The 20,567-nt window shown below is 38.6% G+C and overlaps 1 protein-coding gene across 1 annotated transcript in view; it reads right to left on the minus strand.

Annotated features, from left to right (window-relative positions):
- Positions 1-11,605, minus strand: part of LOC122646043 (protoheme IX farnesyltransferase, mitochondrial) — a 25,937-nt gene extending 14,332 nt beyond the window's left edge. The window contains exons 1-6 of the mRNA XM_043839499.1: positions 11,158-11,605; positions 9,478-9,607; positions 8,149-8,286; positions 7,878-8,011; positions 5,430-5,555; positions 4,871-4,974 (exon numbers count right to left, since the gene is read on the minus strand). Coding sequence (XP_043695434.1) covers positions 4,871-4,974; positions 5,430-5,555; positions 7,878-8,011; positions 8,149-8,286; positions 9,478-9,607; positions 11,158-11,519 — 994 coding nt within the window. The 5' untranslated portion in view covers positions 11,520-11,605. The remainder of the gene's footprint in view (positions 1-4,870; positions 4,975-5,429; positions 5,556-7,877; positions 8,012-8,148; positions 8,287-9,477; positions 9,608-11,157) is intronic.
- Positions 11,606-20,567: the final 8,962 nt, after the last annotated feature.

Raw genomic sequence — 20,567 nt, forward strand, 5'->3', positions numbered from 1 at the left:
TGTGAAGCCCAGGTGATTCCTTTGAAGATCTACTTTCAAGTTCAAGTTCAGATTTTTATTAAAGTTTCTCAATCAAACAAGCTGCTGCCAAAGAAATTCTTCAACCATAATAAGTTTGAAGAATCCCCAACCCCTAACATTCTTCTTCTAATCCTCTCACAGCCCAAACCCTAGGATTCCCCCTTTTGTTTACAATTTTCCCACAACCCAAAATACTGTCCAGACCATTCTGGCCATCAGAGAAATCCCATATTTGGATCGAATACTCCCCTCAACCATTGGGAAACTTGATCCAGGTTTGGTCCACTTCTGACCATTTTAAACCTAGATTCCATCCTCTTCATCTTTTTAAAAACCCAAAACCCTAGACTACCTACCTGCTGCCAATTCAAGTTTACAATCCTAACACCATTAAAACTTAACGAGACCTTCATTGATAGACTCCCCTACATCAACTTAACCTAACCCTACCATCAAACCCTAACCCTAATTTCACAATTTTCACCTATTTTGACCTAGCCGAATTACCCAGTTCATAGCAGGTCCTGGTTATTGGCTTCTAGTTGGATCCCTTCCAATCTAGAACTACACTACAGCTCCTGTGAGAGACAGGCATGGTGAGAAGCCGTGGGTGAGAGACCCATCCCTATCCCTTCTTCTTCCCCATCTCTATTTTTTCTGTTTAGTTCTTACTTTCTATTATATTGTGCTGTAAGTTAATCTACATCTGAGATACAATTGAAGCTCCACTGTTGCTGCTGGTTAGAAGATCTACAAGCTGGAGAATATTACTGATTTGTTCATCATTCAACCAGGGATCATTTTTGCCAAACTCTACTGCTGGCCTATCATCGATCCTACTGTAGAGTGGTTCTTAGTTGAACTACTTCTACATTAGTAGGCATACCCTTCCATATATGTCCATGCCCCCACTGCAGTCCCTTGTAGTCCTGATTTTTTCAATGCCTTGTTTTGCCACTTGGCTCATTTGGATTGGGTTGAAACTTGACAAGTGAGCATTGGGTTGAAACTTGACATGTGAGCAGAGAACCTTGGGGTCCACCTATACACAAAATTTCAGCCTTGCCAGATAGCAGTTAATGGAGGATGTGCCGTTCTACTTCCGGGTGAGGGTGTGCAGAGCCCCCACTCAAATTAAGAATAGACTCTATTACACTGAATTTCAGCCAGGATCCAAAAATTTGGTAGTAGACCCTCATCCATTGTATCATATACTATATTGCATATCTATTGAATCCCTTTCCCTTTGAACACAATCCATCCATGGCACCACGAATCCCTCTCCATCTCTCCGTCTGCAACTTATGGCACATGCAACAAATTCCAGCAAGAAGATCTATCGATATCTGCAATCCTCTATTCCTTGTAAGAAATCAGAAACTAGATTCTCCCCTTCTCTTGCTCTATCTGCAAACCTAGTTATCTGATTTACTACTGTCAGCTCTCTAGATACATCAAATTCAAAGAGATGGGACAGTAGGAGATAATCTCGGAGTCCAAGCCCCAGGTGGACGAAAGTAAACTTCAGAAATGGTGGAAGTCATGGTTCGATTCCAGAGTTGAAGATACCATGAGAGGGAAACATCAGTTTCAGATGAACTTCCACTTCTCTTCTTCTTTTTTCTTCTGCTGCTGCTGCAGCTGCCATTGCCGCTATTACAGCTGCAGTGATGGTGGCAGAGTGGTGGGGCATGGCGACGGCGGCGGCTTCTTCTTCTCGGTTTGCAGGTTTGGTCTCATTTTGTCTTGAAGGTATCAAGCTGTGATGGGTCATATCAACTAAGATGGGTAGATACCATTATTTTTTTGTGTGTTTTGTATCGTAATGTAGCGTATCGAGGGGCCATAACATGATACAGTCCGATATTGACCGATATATATCATTACTTTACACCTTCAATGATTCCAGAATATGAAAAAGGGACCCTCTTTTCATTTGAATCGTATGCATGAATGCATATCCTGGTGAAATAGGAAGCATACTTCAGACATTTCATGAATAAGAAAGAAATGCATCACCCCAATGACCTTTTTTTTTTTGGTTGGAGAGGGGAGAACCATAAGAATTTTATAATTTAATGAACGTGGCATATCAAGGAAAGTATATCGAAGCTGAAAAAGTCAAGGCCATAATAGAATAACAGGCATCTTCACAATGTACAAAATCGGAAGCATCAAGCAATCTTTCTGAATTCCATATTTCGGAGCATCCTTCAATAGCCTTATATATTTGATTCATCGACGAATCTAGAATTGGTTCACCTTCAAAGCATACCACAGAGTGGTACATGTTTGAGATGGTGGCCTAGGGGGGCCCAAGTCCAAACAATAAAATCCTCAACGAAATAAAGCAGTGGCAATTCTATAACTCTAGAACACTTCTGAATCCCTCTGGAAAGATAAGATAGGCTCAGGAACAAAAGGTAATTAGTTCTGGACAGAGAGGCTTTTCAGAAATATAAACTTAAAATAAGATAAATTGGAAAAAGAATGCAGAACGGAGGGCCTTTTGTGCAAAGACCAGAAGACGTCTTTATGTGCAAATAAAGAATACTTCTATGTCTCGAGTCTCGACAGCACAAAACATGCCAGGACCATGGCTGGATGAAAGTAAGGGATATCACCCAGATTAACCCCGTTCAGACTGAAACCTTAGGAGTATATTCCCAACTCAGAACCCTCTTGAAATCAGTGAATAGAAGCCCCAAAGAAACATCACAGAATTAGATAAAATATGCAGAAGCCAAGCTGGGCAGAACTGGAAACCAGTCCCAAAGATGGGTTCAGTTCTCAGCACAGGGGGATTCTTTTGGAGCCAAATTGTGCAGGCTTGATTGCTCCCAGAAGAAGAACTAACGTACAAAATTTCAGGAATAAAGGAGAAGAATCGAGAGAGATAGAACCAAATCATGTGGACTGCAGTACCACCTAAACAAGGAATAGCCAGTAAAATACAGGGAAACTTAGATGGCAGTGAGAACTGAAAAGAAGAAGATAGAATAATGTTATGTGCCTAATGGGGCCCACTCTAGTGTATGGGCGCTAGATTACGCCAACTTAGTATGGGATAGGTTAAAGGGCTTGATTTAACGTGTTCCATCAGCTCTGGAATTTTTGGCATATTAGTCAAGTACCCAACATTGGGTATCAGAGCCAGGCACCACGTCACAGGTTCAAGTCACGGAAAGGGCTACCTGGAATAGAGTGAAAGCAGTCAAGAAAGGACTACCTGCTGCCAGGCAGAAACCCTGGGGGCTGGGGCAGAGTGGAGCCGCTTGGAAAGGGCTACGTATCGCCAGAGTGAGAGCTGTCAAGGACGACAGCTGCAGAAGTGTGGTGGTCTGTTATGTGCCTAATGGGGCCCACTCTAGTGTATGGGCGCTAGATTGGGCCAGCCTAGTATGGGATAGGTTAAAGGGCTTGATTTAACGCGTTCCATCAGCTCTGGAACTTTTAGCGTATCGGACAAGTACCTAACAAACAACCAGAAGATTAATGAAGAAATCTGTTCAACATAACACAATCACAGAGAAATCTCAGTTCCCCACGATCCAAGCTGAAAGTTGCCCATCAACTTTCAAAGGTTTGCCCTTCAAATAAAGAATTGATAACTTCCCTAACCATCCTCAAGATTGATCACAGCAGCAGATTTATGGACTAAACTGCTTTGGAGAAATTAGAAACTTCCCTAACTTTCTAATCCCCTTCCCCAAGTAATTTACAGCTACAGAAACTTCTTGGACTAAAACAAGAAACTAAAACTAATCATCTATACATCAAACCCCGCATACTCAGGCTTACATAATTGGCCCGTTAGAATAGATAACCCAATAATGCTTAGCCCATGACCCATGTAACCCATTGGGGCTTTGAATTTGGAGTTAATCAAGCCCAATCTACAAGATTTACAGCCTCTGCCTGCATCAGTTTGCATAATCTCCTTCAGAATTTTAAACATATATATTAACTGTCAATTTCTACTTTTAGTACATTTTATTTCTGCAATATTTAATAATTCAATTCTTTCTACTTTAGTATTACAATATACTATGTCCCTGCATCAGTTGCTTTGCTCAATAATTTTCTTGATCAACTTAACAAACTTATGGATACTAAATAACAGAGAGCAGAAAAAAAACATTTCAAACTATTGTGTATACCTGGCTCCATTTTTATTTTTTTTTTCTCTTTTTGGTGGAGGGGAAGGGGGCTGAGACCCAATGAAGTGAATCTGACTTGAGCCTTAGGGCATATTTAGAGGAGCTACTCACACCCAGATTATGTGTGAGAAGCAGGAGCTAGACCCCACGTGGGCCGGGGGGTTTGGGGTTCTCCGGATTCTGGTGCTAAAGATTGAAAGAATGATTGTTTATTGGATAACACATGTTTTTTACTAGAAGCTGGATTCTAGAATCCGAAAAGTTCCCTGAAAATGCACTTAGTGAGCTAAAGATAGAGCCATCTTGACATCAAGTATGGTGATAGAATATTGAACACTTATATGTTGTCCATATATAATTTTGGTTCAGATAATTTTCATTCCTCATCCAAGGAAGAAGGAAGAACTATAGAGACGGCATATCATCCCATCTGATCAAGTTACCCAAGACTGTCAACATAAGAAACTCCAACGTGCATGATTAGCCAAATTATGCAACTAGACATCTAAAATACTGCATTTCCCAAAACAAGTCCATACACGTTGATTGCCTGAATGTACATAAGAACCAACCATCTCTTTCTAGACTTCTTGAATGTCAAAAGAGTTCAGCTAGAATGCTATATACTGAAAGAAAGAAACAAAGAAATTAAAAAAAGAAAATGCTTTATGTTCAACACTATAACTTACAATCATAAGCTACAAAGCCCAAAGGAAGCAAATATAGACTGTTCCTCAAAGCCACCAAGGCAGTTCTCTGACCAGAAGCATCACCAAGAGAGAGCATTTTAAACCTGAATATGTAAAAAAGAAGGCAGGATAAGAGAACAAGCTACATCAATCAAGTCAATGATTAAGGATAAGCAAGTTTTTCCCCTGACTTCCACCTGGACCAGAACATGCATAAATTACATAATCACGGCAGGTTCAGGACCCAGCATGTAAGACAAGACCGATGGCAAAAATCAAGCTGCCTTGAGAATCCTAATCATCTAATCCACTCTGTCTCATACTCTTCATCAACCTTTCCACTATTATTCATTGATAAAAAAGAGGAAGATGCTTAGGGTCATGTTATCATGCCAACAATGAACCTGCCTTGGCAATCCTAATAATCTGTCTACTGTTTCTGATCCAATTCACTAAATTTTCCACTATCATCATAATTGATCAGACATTTAGGGTCATGCGATCCTGTCAACTTTGAAGGATTGATTCACTATTCAAGACTTGTAAGAAGCAAACATACCCTCCAGCAGCATAATCATCTCGACACAAATATGCAAGCGCCATAAAATGGGGTAACTGCCAAAAGTATAAAGCTGCTGGAAGAATCATCCCATTAAGCGAAACCTCACCAGAAGCTGCTGCCCACCTAGAACCAAATCAAAGGAAGGTGGAAATGTGATGATTGTATGAAGATTAAATCATCAATCAAAACCATCTCAACATATTCTGAGATTTAACATGCACTGAAATCATCCAAATTCAGAGAGGAGTTTCTTCAGTTACTCTTCATAAGAATAATCAGCTTTTAATCTAAATAATTTATAAACTGAACGAAACAAGGAAAATTGTGGTGTACCTACATCATCCAAACAAGGGAAGCCATATAATCTCTACACTGAAAGATGAAATGGTTTGAGGGGGAAAGAAAGTTCCATTTATACCCCTAAAAAAATACAAATAAAATAAAAAACAAAAGCCTAAACTTCTTTCATTAATTAATTAGTTATTAACTTAAGAGAAGAGAAAGATCAACTAAAATTTTTTCCAATATATGTGTATGATCTAGAAACACCTCTAGTAGGCTCCTCTACCACGAGCACATTTATGTGGTGGCATGTAAAACTCAAACCCTGCTTCAAGAAAAATTTTAGATACCATGTGATAACCAAAACTTCTTGGACACGTAGGTAACAATACTGAGTTACTGACCACTGTTGTAAGGCTTGTCACTCCAAGCGAAGCTTTGCCAAGAAGGCTAGAGATGCAATCTCACAGGAGGAATAATCCTCAGAAGGCCTGTGTTTCAAGGTGTCCAGAGCATTTGATGTCGATCTGTCGCATGATGCAATTGAATTGGTGTGGATGGATCGAAATGATCCACTTTGGAAGCCTAGACACAAGTTTGGAAGGCCTACAAGAAGCTGGCAGCAGTCCAATGGGCCGAAATTGAATCTTCGGTAGTTATACAATAAATTGGGCCTTTTATTTTAAAGGGCTTCATTATAAAAAGGACATACCCAGTGCACGAGGCTCCCACTGCAGGGTCTGGGGAGGGTCACAATGTACGCAGCGTTACCCCTGCTTTCGTAGAGAGGCTGTTTCCAGACTCAAACCCGTGACCACTTGGTCACAATGGAGCAACCTTACTGTTGCACCAGGATTTCATTATAACGGGACTAATTAATAAGCCCATATTCGGGGGATTAGTAGTAGTTAGGAGAGTTTGAGTTAGATTTGGATTCTTATTTGTTAGAGTAGAGTCCTGATTTGAATTTGTTTTAACCTATTCAGGTTGTGAGAGTGATCAGGAGTCCTTTTGTGGGTTGAGTTTGAGAGCTTATACATATATAATAACACCCCCCCCCCCCCCCAAAATCGATTAGGCGTCATTTGAGAATAGAAATTGAGAATTTTTTTTCTAGAGATTTGAAACTTCTGTGCTGTAAATATGTGGTGAATTGGAAGGCTTCTCTTCTGGACAATAGCTTACTCCTCTACTTCTTCTAGTTCTGATTCCATCTGCAATCAGGTGCTGTCTCTTCAATCCTGTCTTCTTATTTTCTTCCTTCTTTTCTTGATTCTCTAATATTCTCTTTCTTCCATTCTATTCTTCAGATTGATTTCACAATTCCAACCGTTTCTTGCTGATTATTGTGTTTGAGATCAAATCCGAGATTCAGAATTCTACTTGAATCAGATACAAACCAACCCTTATGTCTGATCATCGACATCTGAATTATTTTCTCAGTTCTCATCCATAGCTTGAATATTAAGCAAGTTGGGGATCATAAATAATCCCAAATCTGATTTTCAAGATTTCCCTATTGATTGATAGTCTAGTAGGAACCTTACAGTTGACCATATTTCTAGCCAGATTTGGCAATGGGTTTAGGAGCTACTGAATTTCTCTTATTTTCTCATCTTTCTGTCCATATTTGGATTTCATCGACTTATATATGATCCTGGCTATTAGTGTGGCTTCTAGAATTCTTTCCACATTCGGAATTACATCATCACATCTTCCTACTCGTTTTCTACAAATGTTATCAACCTCAAACTTATCCCTCATAGATATAACAATAAACAAGTTTATTTATTCTTTTCCGTAAAACTTTAACGCTTACAGAATTCACACCTTTTTTTTTTTTTTTTTTTTGGGGGGGGGGGGGGGGGAGGGGGTTGAGGATTTTGCTAAATTAAGGGTTGCCTAAATAGAAGCATCCATCAAGTCTGAGAAATGCTATCTGACATGCCCAGATTTTGAAAATGAAGTATCTAGCTACACAGGTTGAGACAGCAGCTCTCATTAGAGCTCAGATGTGAACAAACAATGATTAAACCCTATCAACATACAAAATATTACTATGCAAATAAGAAACCTCTTCATGCGCATAGCAGGGGAGGGAGAAGCAATAACTTCAAGCATAACTAATTTGTTGGAAACAAGAGTAATTAGAGAGTAGATTACCCAAGAAGTGGAGGAATGGCACCAACAATAGCCCCAACCCATGTATTTACTGGGTGAATTTGCTTTAATGGGGTGTATACAAATGCATAAAGAGCAAGAGTTGAAGCTGCAAGCCCCGCTGCTAAGGCATTAGTCTGCCAAAATTATGTCATAGAAATTGTGCAACTATTAATTCCCAGGCCAATTCATTACATATAGGTACACTAGGTCAAATTAGAAAATATTGTTGAAAGAACATGCACATAAGAGGTAGACCAACATATTAGGACACCTTGTATGCCAACAAAGCTGTACCACCAACACCAATGCTAGTTGCCCAGATGGCTGCATGAGGGACTGTAAGACGCGCAGAAGGTAGTGGTCTCTGCCTTGTTCTCTTCATCTTAGCATCATTATTTATTTCAAACAACTGACACAAACAATGAGATGATTAGAACAGAAAGGGACTGCATACTACATAATTCCATAAGATAGAAACAAGATCAGCCTACACGTGGCAAAATCTATAAGTGGCCCTTTAGTTTTTTCTCTTTCATTCATGAGAAATAAATTTATTAAAGCAAATAGAAATGAGGTGTCAACAGAAATCTTCAAAAATAAAACCCATAAATGCAATAAAGCTAAAAAAATATATATATTATTAAAAGAAACATTGCAAAGATTAATTACCAGCTTTCTCAATTGTACACCATAAGACATCGTTGAACAAAAGTTTTCAAGCCATTCTTACTCTCTTTTTTTTCTTCACATTCTTTAAGAAATTCTGCAAATGAAAAGGTAATTCTACCACATCCGACCGCCACCTCAAGACAATGGTCTTAACACTAATTTAACTCACAAGTCCAGGGCAAATTGAAAGGTCTTCAATCTTCCAAAAGACCCTATCCACCATAATTATTGAGGCTTCAACCCCTATAAAACAACTAAATACTTCTAACATGGAATCCATGGAGTCCCTAAAAGTGACAGCATATATCAGCTTAATCAACTTGGATGAACAAAAAAGATAAGCCAGTCCTCATGACAGTCCTCACATTCAACATATGATTGATATAAATGAGAGGATGGGAAAGAAGCTAAAAGCTCTTCTACGTATAAAACCTCAACATTCCTCAAATATGAGTTGCTAAATAGCAACAGATGCTGGAAAAGTCAAACCATATTCACATTTTTAAAACATAAAGAACTAAGTTTCACAGAAACCTAATATCCTGACATATCAGCTTCTCCATGAAATTAGAAGAAAACCTATTAAAAAATATTAAAAAAAAATTGAAGGGATAAAAAATTCCTGTGACAACTCTAACCTCAAGAAATATTGAGTTACAAATTGAAAAGCAAAATGAGAGGGCGAAAAAAAAAGAAGGCAAATGTACCTGCTTTTATTTTCTGATCAGATCTCCATCGTTTAAGATTTGAAGGATTATTTGTTACAACTTGTATAAATAAACAGTTTGTGTTGCCATTATAATGATAGAATAGGACAATAGGTTCATAACCAAATCAAATTGTACATAACGTAAGTTGGTAACAACAGGATAAAAAGCAATCATGGTATCTAAACAAAAAGGCAATGATATATTCTCATTCCAGTACAAACCTGATTTAAGGAATTGGCAGATGCTGCAACCATCATGGTACCAGCACAAGTATGACAAAGTCCAGCAAAATCAATCGCACTGCCACTCCCAAGAACAAAACCCGCTCCAGAAGTCGCAACTACTAGCATGCTGGAAAGATATCAGAGGGAGGGGAAGGCAAGTTACAAAATACTCTTACACTGAGAATCCATGGATGCAGGGAGGGGGGGGAAAGCAGGGAAATCAAAATGGCAACAAGGACTAAGAAGATGTGTCCAAAGTCCAAACTACAAGAAAGAGAAAGGGGAAGAGGAGGATAAAAAAATGATATGCATGCCCTCCACATAGAATACTAACCATCGTTTCCAAAATAAACATTAATAGGTCATCTAAAGTGAAAAGAGTATATGGTCAGAAAGTAGAAACTAGAGAAGAAAATGCTCCAGCAAAAGTTTAGGTTCTAGTTAGGCCACACATGTAGTTAAGCATCATGGACTGGCTACATGCACCACTGACACCAAATATGATTATATTTTCAGGAGCAAATATATCATTACAAATAGCACCTCCATTAACAAATCATCTGCAGACAAAGGTTTCCCCTTTTGCATTTTAATGGTACTTCTAAGATTCGAAATTCATCTAGATGTCAAATATGTCTATCAATAAGCATCACAGCTAAAACAGCTCAGCCAAGAACACAAGACCTGGCTTTGTCTTGTTACACAATTAAAAAGTTATAGAGGAGCTCTCACCTGTTTTAGAAGGGATTCAGACATGGAAGTTGATAGCCCATACTGCAGGCCTTAAAAAGACCTGGAGATTGGGGTTCAGCATTTTATCGTAAGAAAAAGATTTAACAATCATCATCAGATAAGTAAGCTGAGATAGGTCAATACTAGAGGCCTACTCACCTGACTAGGCAGGCCTAATCAATGGTATATCTGTGAATATCTCATTCTCAAAGATGCCTATGTTAGAAAATGCGGAGGTCGATGAACTAGCTAATTCAGTAGTTCACAGAAAGACAATTTATTGGGGTTGTACTTGTATCCTATCATACATAGTATTGGGCCTTTTTTTCTGGAACTAAGTATTTGGCAATGTTCAAGTGATGTGATTCTGTCTTATTGCACTCTAGCTCCTTTTTTCCCCTTCTTCTAATAAATCCATTCAAGAGAAAGTATGATAAAGAGAATTCCACATACTTCCATCACATATAGGTTATTAGTAAACCAAGTAATATGATAGCACCTCCCATCTTCCCATACTAGGCAACCTCTGCCTCCAAAAATAGGATGGAAATTTTCTTCTCTTTGAGTATCTCCTGAACTTATAAAAACTCGCTAGAGAAACAACTAAACCAAAACCTCACATTACTAACAAACTAATTTATAACCAAGTAGCAATACTAAAGATTAAGAAAATGTGACACAATATACAGAAAGGTAGTACAAATTAACTCATCAAAACAATGTAATATGCTTAACTATTTCCAGCCAAATAAAAAAGGAGAGCGATCACATCAAAAACTTCCAAGCAAGATCTTTTCTACCCCTTTGCTTTTCTTCTCTGATTCTGAAACTAAAACTGAAACATACCAACAACTCCAAGTAATCTAATTCAAACCAAGTTATCTAATTCCGACCAGATAGATTCAAAAGTGCTTAAATCCAAATAAAAGCTCAATTTGCTCCAACCTCAGCCGCGCCTTGGATAACTCCCAGTAACACCGACCATAGTGCCGTATCGATTCTGCCAAATCTCTAGCCTTCGATACCGATGCAGAAGCCAAATTTGACGTATTGAAGTCCATAGCGGAAGAAGCAGAACCGAAAGCTCTTCCTCCATCAGATTTCTCCAATCCTAATTTCAACGAATCGACCGAAGAAGGTATTCCTGCGCTGGATGAGTAAAGGAGGATTTGAAAGAGTCCTGTTCGGACGCCATAGGCTGAGAAGATGTCAGCAGAGCGAAGGGGGTTTGAGGAGAAGTGGATAGATGGAGTAGGGTTCGATACAGATAAGAGCTTAGAAGAGAAACTCGCAGAGTTCCTCCACATGGCGTAGCTATAGGGATCGAAAGTTGGGGAACAGAAGAGAAGGTGTTTCAGTGAGGAGGATGAAACATCGATGTGGATCGATCTTTTTTATCCGAGAGAGCGGTTCGTGATGATCGTGTCTTGCCTCGAATCATTTTGCACACTTGTTGTTCTGGAAACGGGTCGGCTTTGTTCAGGGTTACCCGAGGCCCGAGAGGGGGGAAAAGTAATGTTGCCATGGTTTGATAACTTTACCTGGTGTTTCTGTTCTGGAAGTGTGTTGTGCAACAATAAAACATTTTTTTGTTCTGCAGCATATTTTTTTTCATATTCTTTGCTGAGAAACTGTTTTTTACCTTCTTAGTAAACCTGTTCTGGAAATATTTTCAAAATACAAATGAACACCATCAGTGAAATACCTTGGGGTTTGTGGGATTAGTGAAATATCCTCTCCTTTGGATTTAGGGGGGTTTGTGGGATTAGTGAAATATCCTCTCCTTTGGATTTAGGGTTTCTGCAAAATGTAAAATACAACATTAGATCAGAGGAAGGGGTAGAACTGAAGGTAGATCAGGGGAAGAAAATGAAGAGAATGAAGAAAACGATGAGCAGAGGAAGAAGAAGAAGATGATGAGCAGAGGAAGAAGAAGAAAATGAGCAAAGGAAGAAGAAGAAGACGAGCAGAGGAAGAAAAAGAAGAAGAAGATTCACAAACCTATGGGTTGCAGAGTACTTCTGTCGCAGGAAGAAAACCAGCCTCTTCATATCCACCATAGGAGAGCCCCCTCTGAGCGAAATACCAAGAGAAATCGACAGATCTGTAGGAGAACCCACAGCGAACGAGAGATCGACAGATCTAGAGAGCGAGAGATCGAGAGAGCAGAGCGAAAGATCGAGAGAGTCGAGAGAGCAGAGCGAGAGAAGAGTTCTTTCTTCGTTATGTTTTACGTTTTGGGGTGGGATTGGGGTTAAAATTATCGGGCACAGTTTGTGTTTAATTTGTGCTGAGCAAGCAGAACATGTCTTACATGTTCTGTAAAATGTCTTCTGGAGAGTAAAAATTCTTATTTATGCTCCAGAAAACAATTTATAAAGAACAGTGGTTATCAAGCAATTTTTGTGCTCTGGTGTGTTTCTCAGGATAAAAGAACACTAGAAACTGTTTCTGGGAATGTTATCAAACGGGGCCTAAAAAGCTTTAAAAACGGTATTTTTATGAAAAAAATAAGGGGCACATGCGTCATATTTAGCCCGATTCCGGGCTATTCCAATCCAAGACAACCAATGCGATCCGAGGCATTAATCTGATCTTGATACCAAGGTTTCAAACCATGCATGTTGCACTACACTCTTGACTAATCTATGCATCACACCTATATTTCCAACCCAAAAAAAAAGGGAAAATTACACTGTCACCCCTTGAGGTTTGTATAAAATACAGCACGACCCCCTGTGTTTAAAAATTATACAGCTACACCCCCTCAATTTTGGTTATTTGTTACAGTCAGCCCCGTTCCGTTATATCAGTCCCGTTATGTTGAACGGAGATGGTAATTCATGACCTAAAATGACTAATTTACCCCTAATAGTCATTTGAGCTTCCCACACCCTTCCCCTGCCCTGTTACTCGAACTAAGGAGCTTCCCACCCCCTTCTGGTTCTCTGCAACTTCAGAAGATGGCGATCTTCTGAGGAAGTGTTCGTCGCCATCCCATCCCTGCTACACGAACTGAGAAGTGTGACCACCTTAGCGATGATATCTACTGAATCCATCTCTGAGAGCTGCGACGTTGGAAAGCCATCACCGAGATCTGCAGGCAGCGATGACAACCTGCGACGATAAGGAGGTAACTTCACATTTCCTTGGACATACATGGATTATGTCCTGATCGTCTCTGAGAAACATCCCTACTGGAATCGAAGTAAGGGAGCTGACCATTTCATGCTTTCTTACCACGATTGGGTAAAGAAAAAATGAAAAATAAAATCCCACTCATCCTCTTCAACTTCAACTGCAAACAACAAAATGGAACCTTTGATTCTGATTCTTTTGATTTTTGTTTTCAGGCATGTGACGGGCCACGAAAAACATGGTATGTTTGTTGGATTTACTTCAATTTGATTAAGGCTCTCTACAATGCAAACACCTCGGAATGATTCAACCCTAGAAAGGATGCATTGTTTCCTGAAATCAATCTGAAGATTGGGGAGATTGAAAGTCTTATTGGAGGCAGCCATCATATATGCCCTTCCAATTTGGGCATATTCCTTGCGGGCCATCTCCATGGGTGTATAAGGTTGACACTGCTGCAGCAATGGAAAGAAAAAGATGAATATGTGAGAGTCTTTAGGATTAATAGCAAATGACTGAGAGAAAGGAAAAAAAATCCGAGAGAACAAGCATAAAGGGAGAACAGATGAGGGAGAGAAATAGATGTATACCTGTACGATGGAGTTGCAGGTCAGCGATGGAGGCAACTTCACATCTGGGGAAGAAAACGGTAAAAAGGGTTTGGTTTATAATCTTACATGAGGGCAAAGTTGGTATTTAAAATGTATAAGTTAACACCATCCACTTACCGTCAACTGAGGGAGTGTAGCTGTATAATTTTGAAACACAGGGGGTTGTGCTGTATTTTATACAAACCTCAGGGGGGTGGCAGTGTAATTTACCCCAAAAAAAAAGAATCATTCACACCTACATTTTTACCCCCCCAAATACAACTACATCTATCATGTTTTTGGTAAAGATCTAATATCTATCATACGAGACATTTCTTGATATGCTAAAGGGTCGTGTTCTTTGTAGGGGACTGTGGCGGGGTCAATGAGAGTGCACGCGTTGGCATGGCATTGTGGAGGTGGTGGGATTTCTGCCTTTTATGGTGACAGGGTAGTCATTTCACCTCCTATGTGTCTGTGTGTGGGCTTTCATCCTATATTAAATAACAAAGTGTCATCATTAGAGTCCACTTCTTGAAGTATCTTATCTACTCTAGCCAAATTAGCAACCTTGTAGGCTAGTAGCTATAGATACTATTATGAGACATATACTCTAATATGTTTAACAAAATGTTAAAACAATCCTACAGCCATCCTTGTGTGGTTCCCTTGTATCAACTGTGATCAAAATGACACAAGGGTCCCTTATTCAAAATTCAAGTTTTAACCAATTTAGATGGCTTGGTGCCAAAACAAATCATTAAAAATAGGTTTTCTCTCCGTCACTATGTCTGGTTAAGTATAATGCTTCACTATTTGTCACATGATAGTACATGGTTAGTCTATGTGGTAAAGGACCAAGCAAGCATTTCATTAATACAATTTCAGCTTAAAATGAGTAGATGAAGTAGCTAAAATTATAAAACATGTCATTTTGTTTAGGGAGAATGTTCTGTGTGCCAGGGGCGTAGGCTGCGCCTAGACACATGGGGGTGGGCGCAATGAACACCCTACCCCCTGAGTGGCAAGCCCATGTGTCTAGGCGCAGTCTGCGGTGCAGCACAGAGAACACGAGCCCATTATTATATACATGCATGTTAGTAATTTTACTAAAACTTTGAATCAAAGTTCGAGCAATATTCTTTGCTTTTTTTTTTATTAAAATTTGGCCATTGAGTTGTATGCGGGGTCTCCTATCACATGGACTAACCCATGTACTATCAAGTGGCAAATAGTAAAGCAATATACTTCACTAGGCATAGTGATACCTAGAAGGACCCAAAAAAAATTTATGCTTGGGAGTACCAATTACATGGAAATACATTGGGAATGTAACATGATAATAGGGGTAGCCGTATCCTTAAGAGATGTTGCAATAGTGTAGATAACTGAGTTTAATCATTTTGGGTGCACATCCTACTTTTACAGTAAATAGTATCTTTGCTGAAGATTTTATGAGATAAATAGAGCATGAACGACCACTTGCCTAAAACCCACTAATAAGCTCAAAAGACTTTATCAGCAAAAATCATAGTTAACGCAAAAGTAAGGATAGATCTGTCTATCCAAAGTTTTCTGATGAGAAGGATCCTCAGTGAGGCAACCTCAGAGCATACTCACCAGATGGCAAAGAAACTCAAAGATCTAAACTATATAAGCAGAACTCCCTCGGATAAGGCTGAGAAGGATTTAAGCAAACATGATTCTGATACCAATTTTAGATAAGAAGAAGGTAGAGCCAAGGATGTTTACAAACGAAGACATACATGGCTATATATAGCCTTACAAACATATTGTGTGGACTTCACACACACTTAAGTCTACGGATTTCACACCCTTACAAACATACTGTGTGGACTTCACACCCTTACAAGCACGCTAATAATATACCCCAAAAAGCAAAAAAACAATCTTACAATTATACCCCATTACAAGATAAAGCAAATATAAAAGACAACATAAGTGAGTGACTTTAATCAGTATCTGGACCACTGTCACTGTAGTGGGATTAGGATTATGACATATCTATCCAATGATGTGAATTTTCAGGATTGCAGTGAGATTAGGATTATTTAATGTAGATGTAATTTCAAAAGGGCAACCACCTTGGAGATCAATGACTTACTAAAAGATAAAATAAATTTGAAGGAATACAAGCAGGGTTTTGTGCTTTTGTGCTTTTGCGAGCATTATAAGAAAATCATGTAAAATAGAGTGATTTAAAATAAATAAATTTACTGTCACATCATAAAAGATTTGAAGTTATAAATAGAAAAATTCCAAATCAATGGCTATTTTTAATATCACTTGATAAAATGACTTGGCATTTTGATCATTGGATAGATGAAAAATTAGTAGGATTTATCCTTTATAAATTTTGGTGGCCTATCTCTAAACCTTATAATATATTGTACATGAAGTTTATCCCCTTATTTTACTACGATCCCAATACTGTAAATGTTCCCCGTGGTCACCGCTTGAAGTTGTTTGTTGCTGAACCCGGTATCGATTGATGACACCTGCTATCATGAGTTATTGTAGGACCTGATATCAACTGCTGCCTGTTTAGAATTAAACCTGACATCGTGGTTAATTGATGCCAATTTCTGGTAACATGAGGAAACCGTTTGCTGCTGCTATTTGATTTTGCTATTGATTGCTGAAATTGCTATCGATTTTAGGAGGACCAGAACTTCCAGACCCGTCTCTTTCAATATTAAGTTTTTTTCCACCACTGTGCATGATAGGTTTCTCTGCCATTAGTGCTTGTAATCCTTACTTCCCCCTCTCCTTCTCTGCTTCTTCCACCATGATCATTGGAACCGCCACCGATGATGATGCCGACGACGATGATCACTGCCCCACCTTCCACTCTATTTCACAGCCCTCTAAGGCTGTCCCCTTCCGCCCTGCTCCACCGCCCTCTGTGCGCGCCTACATTGTAACTTACACCACCTCCCTCTACATCTGCACTCTTTCCGCCCTGCTCCCACCATGGCTATCACCTCCATTACTTTCTGCCTTACCCCTTCCCCTCCCCTCCCCCTCCCCCTCCCCTGAAGCTCCCCGTTCTGTGATTGATTATGGTTTTTAGCCATCGTCGGCAAAATAAGGGAGGTTTTTCTGTTTTCTTTGTTTATGTATTTGCAGGTGATGCCATCTCTGGTGTTGGTGGTACTGAGGTTATCGTAGGCTCCGAAGCTCCCGCCGCAGTTCAATCCTCAACAAACCTCTCCTATCGTTGGACGAACCTCTACTTGCCAATCCAGCAAATCATTACAGATTTGTTCGAAAGTAGGCTATAGCTGCGTTTCTGATGGTCTTCTTGCTGTCAATCGAAGCTCCACTCGTCGATCCAGTAGACCTTTCCCGATCCAGCAAATCTGTTTGAAAGTAGGTTGTGGTAGCGTGTCAGCACATATGGGCAGTGTGGTATTGGACTTTTAGCACGTATGGGGCCCTCTCTATTGGCACGTATGTGCATGCGCTTAATTTTAGCTGTGTCTACAGCCTTTTATCTAGGAAAGTGGTTGTGACCCAACCCCTAGTTTGGATGACCTAGTCAATAGCATATGAGACCGGGTCAAATTCTACTCCTTGGTTTTGGATACCATATGTCCATACCTTATGTTTATCATGCTCTCTATTTGTTTTATGTATCTTGTTTTCCTTTGCTTGGCGTTGGGTGCGCATGAATGAATAGCCTTCTTCCTACAAAAAAAAAAAATTTACTTTAAATATTTGTTTGAGTTAAAATAAAATCGCAAGCGTACGGGTCAATCGTAGCTACGGATCGAACACGAGGAAATATACGCCACTTTATTTAACTAACTTAAAAGTAATGCAAAGTGAACCAAATTAAAGTGTTAAATTAAACTAATTAAACTAACGAAAATCAATGCATCCTAACTCATAAGCATCTAACAAAATTAAGGGATTAAATCGGTGTCCTAACACATGAGCATCTAACCTATCAAACTAAAGCGAATTGAAAGGAATAAAAATACAGCCACACATACTAACCACATAAAAAGAAATAAGGGAATAAAAATGCATCCATAAACCACAACCATATAAAATTAAAATAAAAGAAATAGAGGGGGAAGAAGAAGAAGATAGAGAGAGATAGAGGAGATCGAGAATGAGATTGAGAGTTTATATAGTAAAACCTGGATGTGCTTGCATGAATGTAATTGAAAAGCTTGAATACTTGCATAAACTTACCATGGCATCCTCTTCTAAATCTTCAAGTCTTGTCATCAACTTAAGAACTTAGACTAGAAGGCTTAAAACCTAAACTAGAATTAAGAAATTACAACCCAATTGAAGACTTAAATTGAAATTAAAGCATAAACTAAACCTATTATAACCATTAACTAAAAATCATAAAAGCAAACTAGAACTTAGAAAAGCCAAAAATCACAAATTAGAAGGAGAAGAAGAGAAGAAATTTCGCTAAATGAATGAGCAATTTTTACAAGAGAGGTAAGGGGTATTTATAGGTGGAAGAGAGGAGAAGAGAGAAGATGGAAGTGTAGGAGAAATATTCCCTAAGAAAAGAGAATATTCTCTTCTCTTTCCTTTTTTACAATGCCTTGAATCCTAAGAAAAAAAAGAAAAAAAATAAATAGAAAGAAGAAGAAGAGAAGATTGTTTACATAGAGTCATAGACCTTCTATTTATAGAAAAGTAAACTTCCAATTCTAACAAGTGCTTCATTTTCTTTGTAGATATCTTCTCCAAGCAATAAAATCAAAGCATCTTTAATTTTTCAACCTTCCATAGATGAGAAAATATAAATCTATCCCAAGTAGAATTCCAGAAGTGCCCTTGAGAAGTTGGAGGAGAGAGAGAGTAAGGGTGATGACTAGGATTCCTTCAAGAATAAATAAAATACCCATTTTGTCTTTTAGAAAACGTGGAGCATGGGGTGATTATATAGGCCTCACCATTGTGTTCCTTGCGAAAAATCACCCAAAATAGACCCAAATTTCATCCAATTCGGCGTTGGGGAGCCCAAGATATCTCAAGTTGAAGTTGGACTGTCCAGAGCCTTCCAAATGGAATCTTTAGGGAACAGTAAAATAACTTCTAATAATTTCGTTAAGGCCCCTGGAATACAAACTTCCGCTTCACTTTGTCCCCATCCGACTATCAATAATTATAAATAAACCCCTACAAACCATTTTCGCGCGTCGTTACGGAAACGGTCATAACTTCTTCGTTTCAACTCGGAATCAAGTGCCGTTTGAACCGTTGCGAAGCTGACTCGATGGGCTATGCATCCATACTATTAACACATCTAAAAAACTTATAAACATCTCCTTAGCATTATCTCCTCAATTTTCACAATAATTCACCTAAACCCTGAAAAGCACAAGAATGCACTCAGTAACTCTGTCCAATGTGGTAAAATATATGCTTTATGCCCTAAGATTTCACACATAAATGTGCTCATCAATATTTTCAAATAGTCAAAATTTTTTAACAATTTTCAAAGCATTATAATGACACGAGAATAGTCAAATTGGTTGAAATTTAATTGATGAAATGAATGACATGAGAACATATCCATTGATTTGGTTACTAACAAACCATACCATGTAACAATTATATCTATACGTATTGGAAAATAATTTCAAGATATGGCATTTTGTTGCTTCAAATTTTAATACAATTATCATAGTTGCTATATAAGAGGTATACTATGCTTAAAATTTAAACTCGTTAATACATAGCCAACTTTCTCATTTGATTTTCAAATTTTCAAATAGATTCTATCACCTATTAAAATAAAGGGAAGAAGAATGTTGTCCGATCGCGTGGCCCCTGCACTAATGCGAGACCAAAGAATGGACGCAAAGGGGCATCAACCAAGGAAGATTTTCATTTTGTAGGGGGTGAGGCGGTCATTTTAGACAGGGTTGTGTCATGGCACAAGGGCCACGTGACCAAGCAATGTTAATTTTTCCTAAAATAAAATAAGGGTAAGAGATTACTGCTTGGTCCTTTAAATATTTTCAAATAGTCAGAGATTTTTAATAATTTTCAAAGCATTATAATGACACGAGAAAAGTCAAATTGATTGAAATTTAATTAATGAATTTGATGACATGAAGAACATATCCATTGATTTGGTTACTAATAAACTAGTAACAATTATATCTACTTCTACAAAAAAAAAATTATATCTACGCATCTTGGAAAATAATTTCAAGATACGTTGTTGTTGCTTCAAATCTTAATACAATTATCCTTACCAAAAAAAAAAATCTTAATACAATTATCATAGTTGCTACATAAGAGGTTTACTATGCTTAAAATTTAAACTCGTTAATACATAGCTAACTTTCTCATTTAATTTTCAAATTTTTGAATAGATTCTATCACCTATTAAAACAAAGGAAAGAAGAACGTTGCCCGATCGCATGACCCCTTCACCAATGCGATGCCAAAGAGTAGATGCAAAGGGCATCGACCAAGGGGGATTTTCATTTTGTAGGGGATGAGACGGTCATTTCAGACAGTGTTGTGTCTTGGCACAAGGGCCACATGACCAAGCAATGTTATTTTTCCTTAAAATAAATTAAGGGCAAGAGATCACTACTTGGTCGTGTAGCCCCTGCA

This window comes from Telopea speciosissima, chromosome 11, assembly GCF_018873765.1.
Source record: "Telopea speciosissima isolate NSW1024214 ecotype Mountain lineage chromosome 11, Tspe_v1, whole genome shotgun sequence".
NCBI classification, from domain to species: Eukaryota; Viridiplantae; Streptophyta; class Magnoliopsida; order Proteales; family Proteaceae; genus Telopea; species Telopea speciosissima.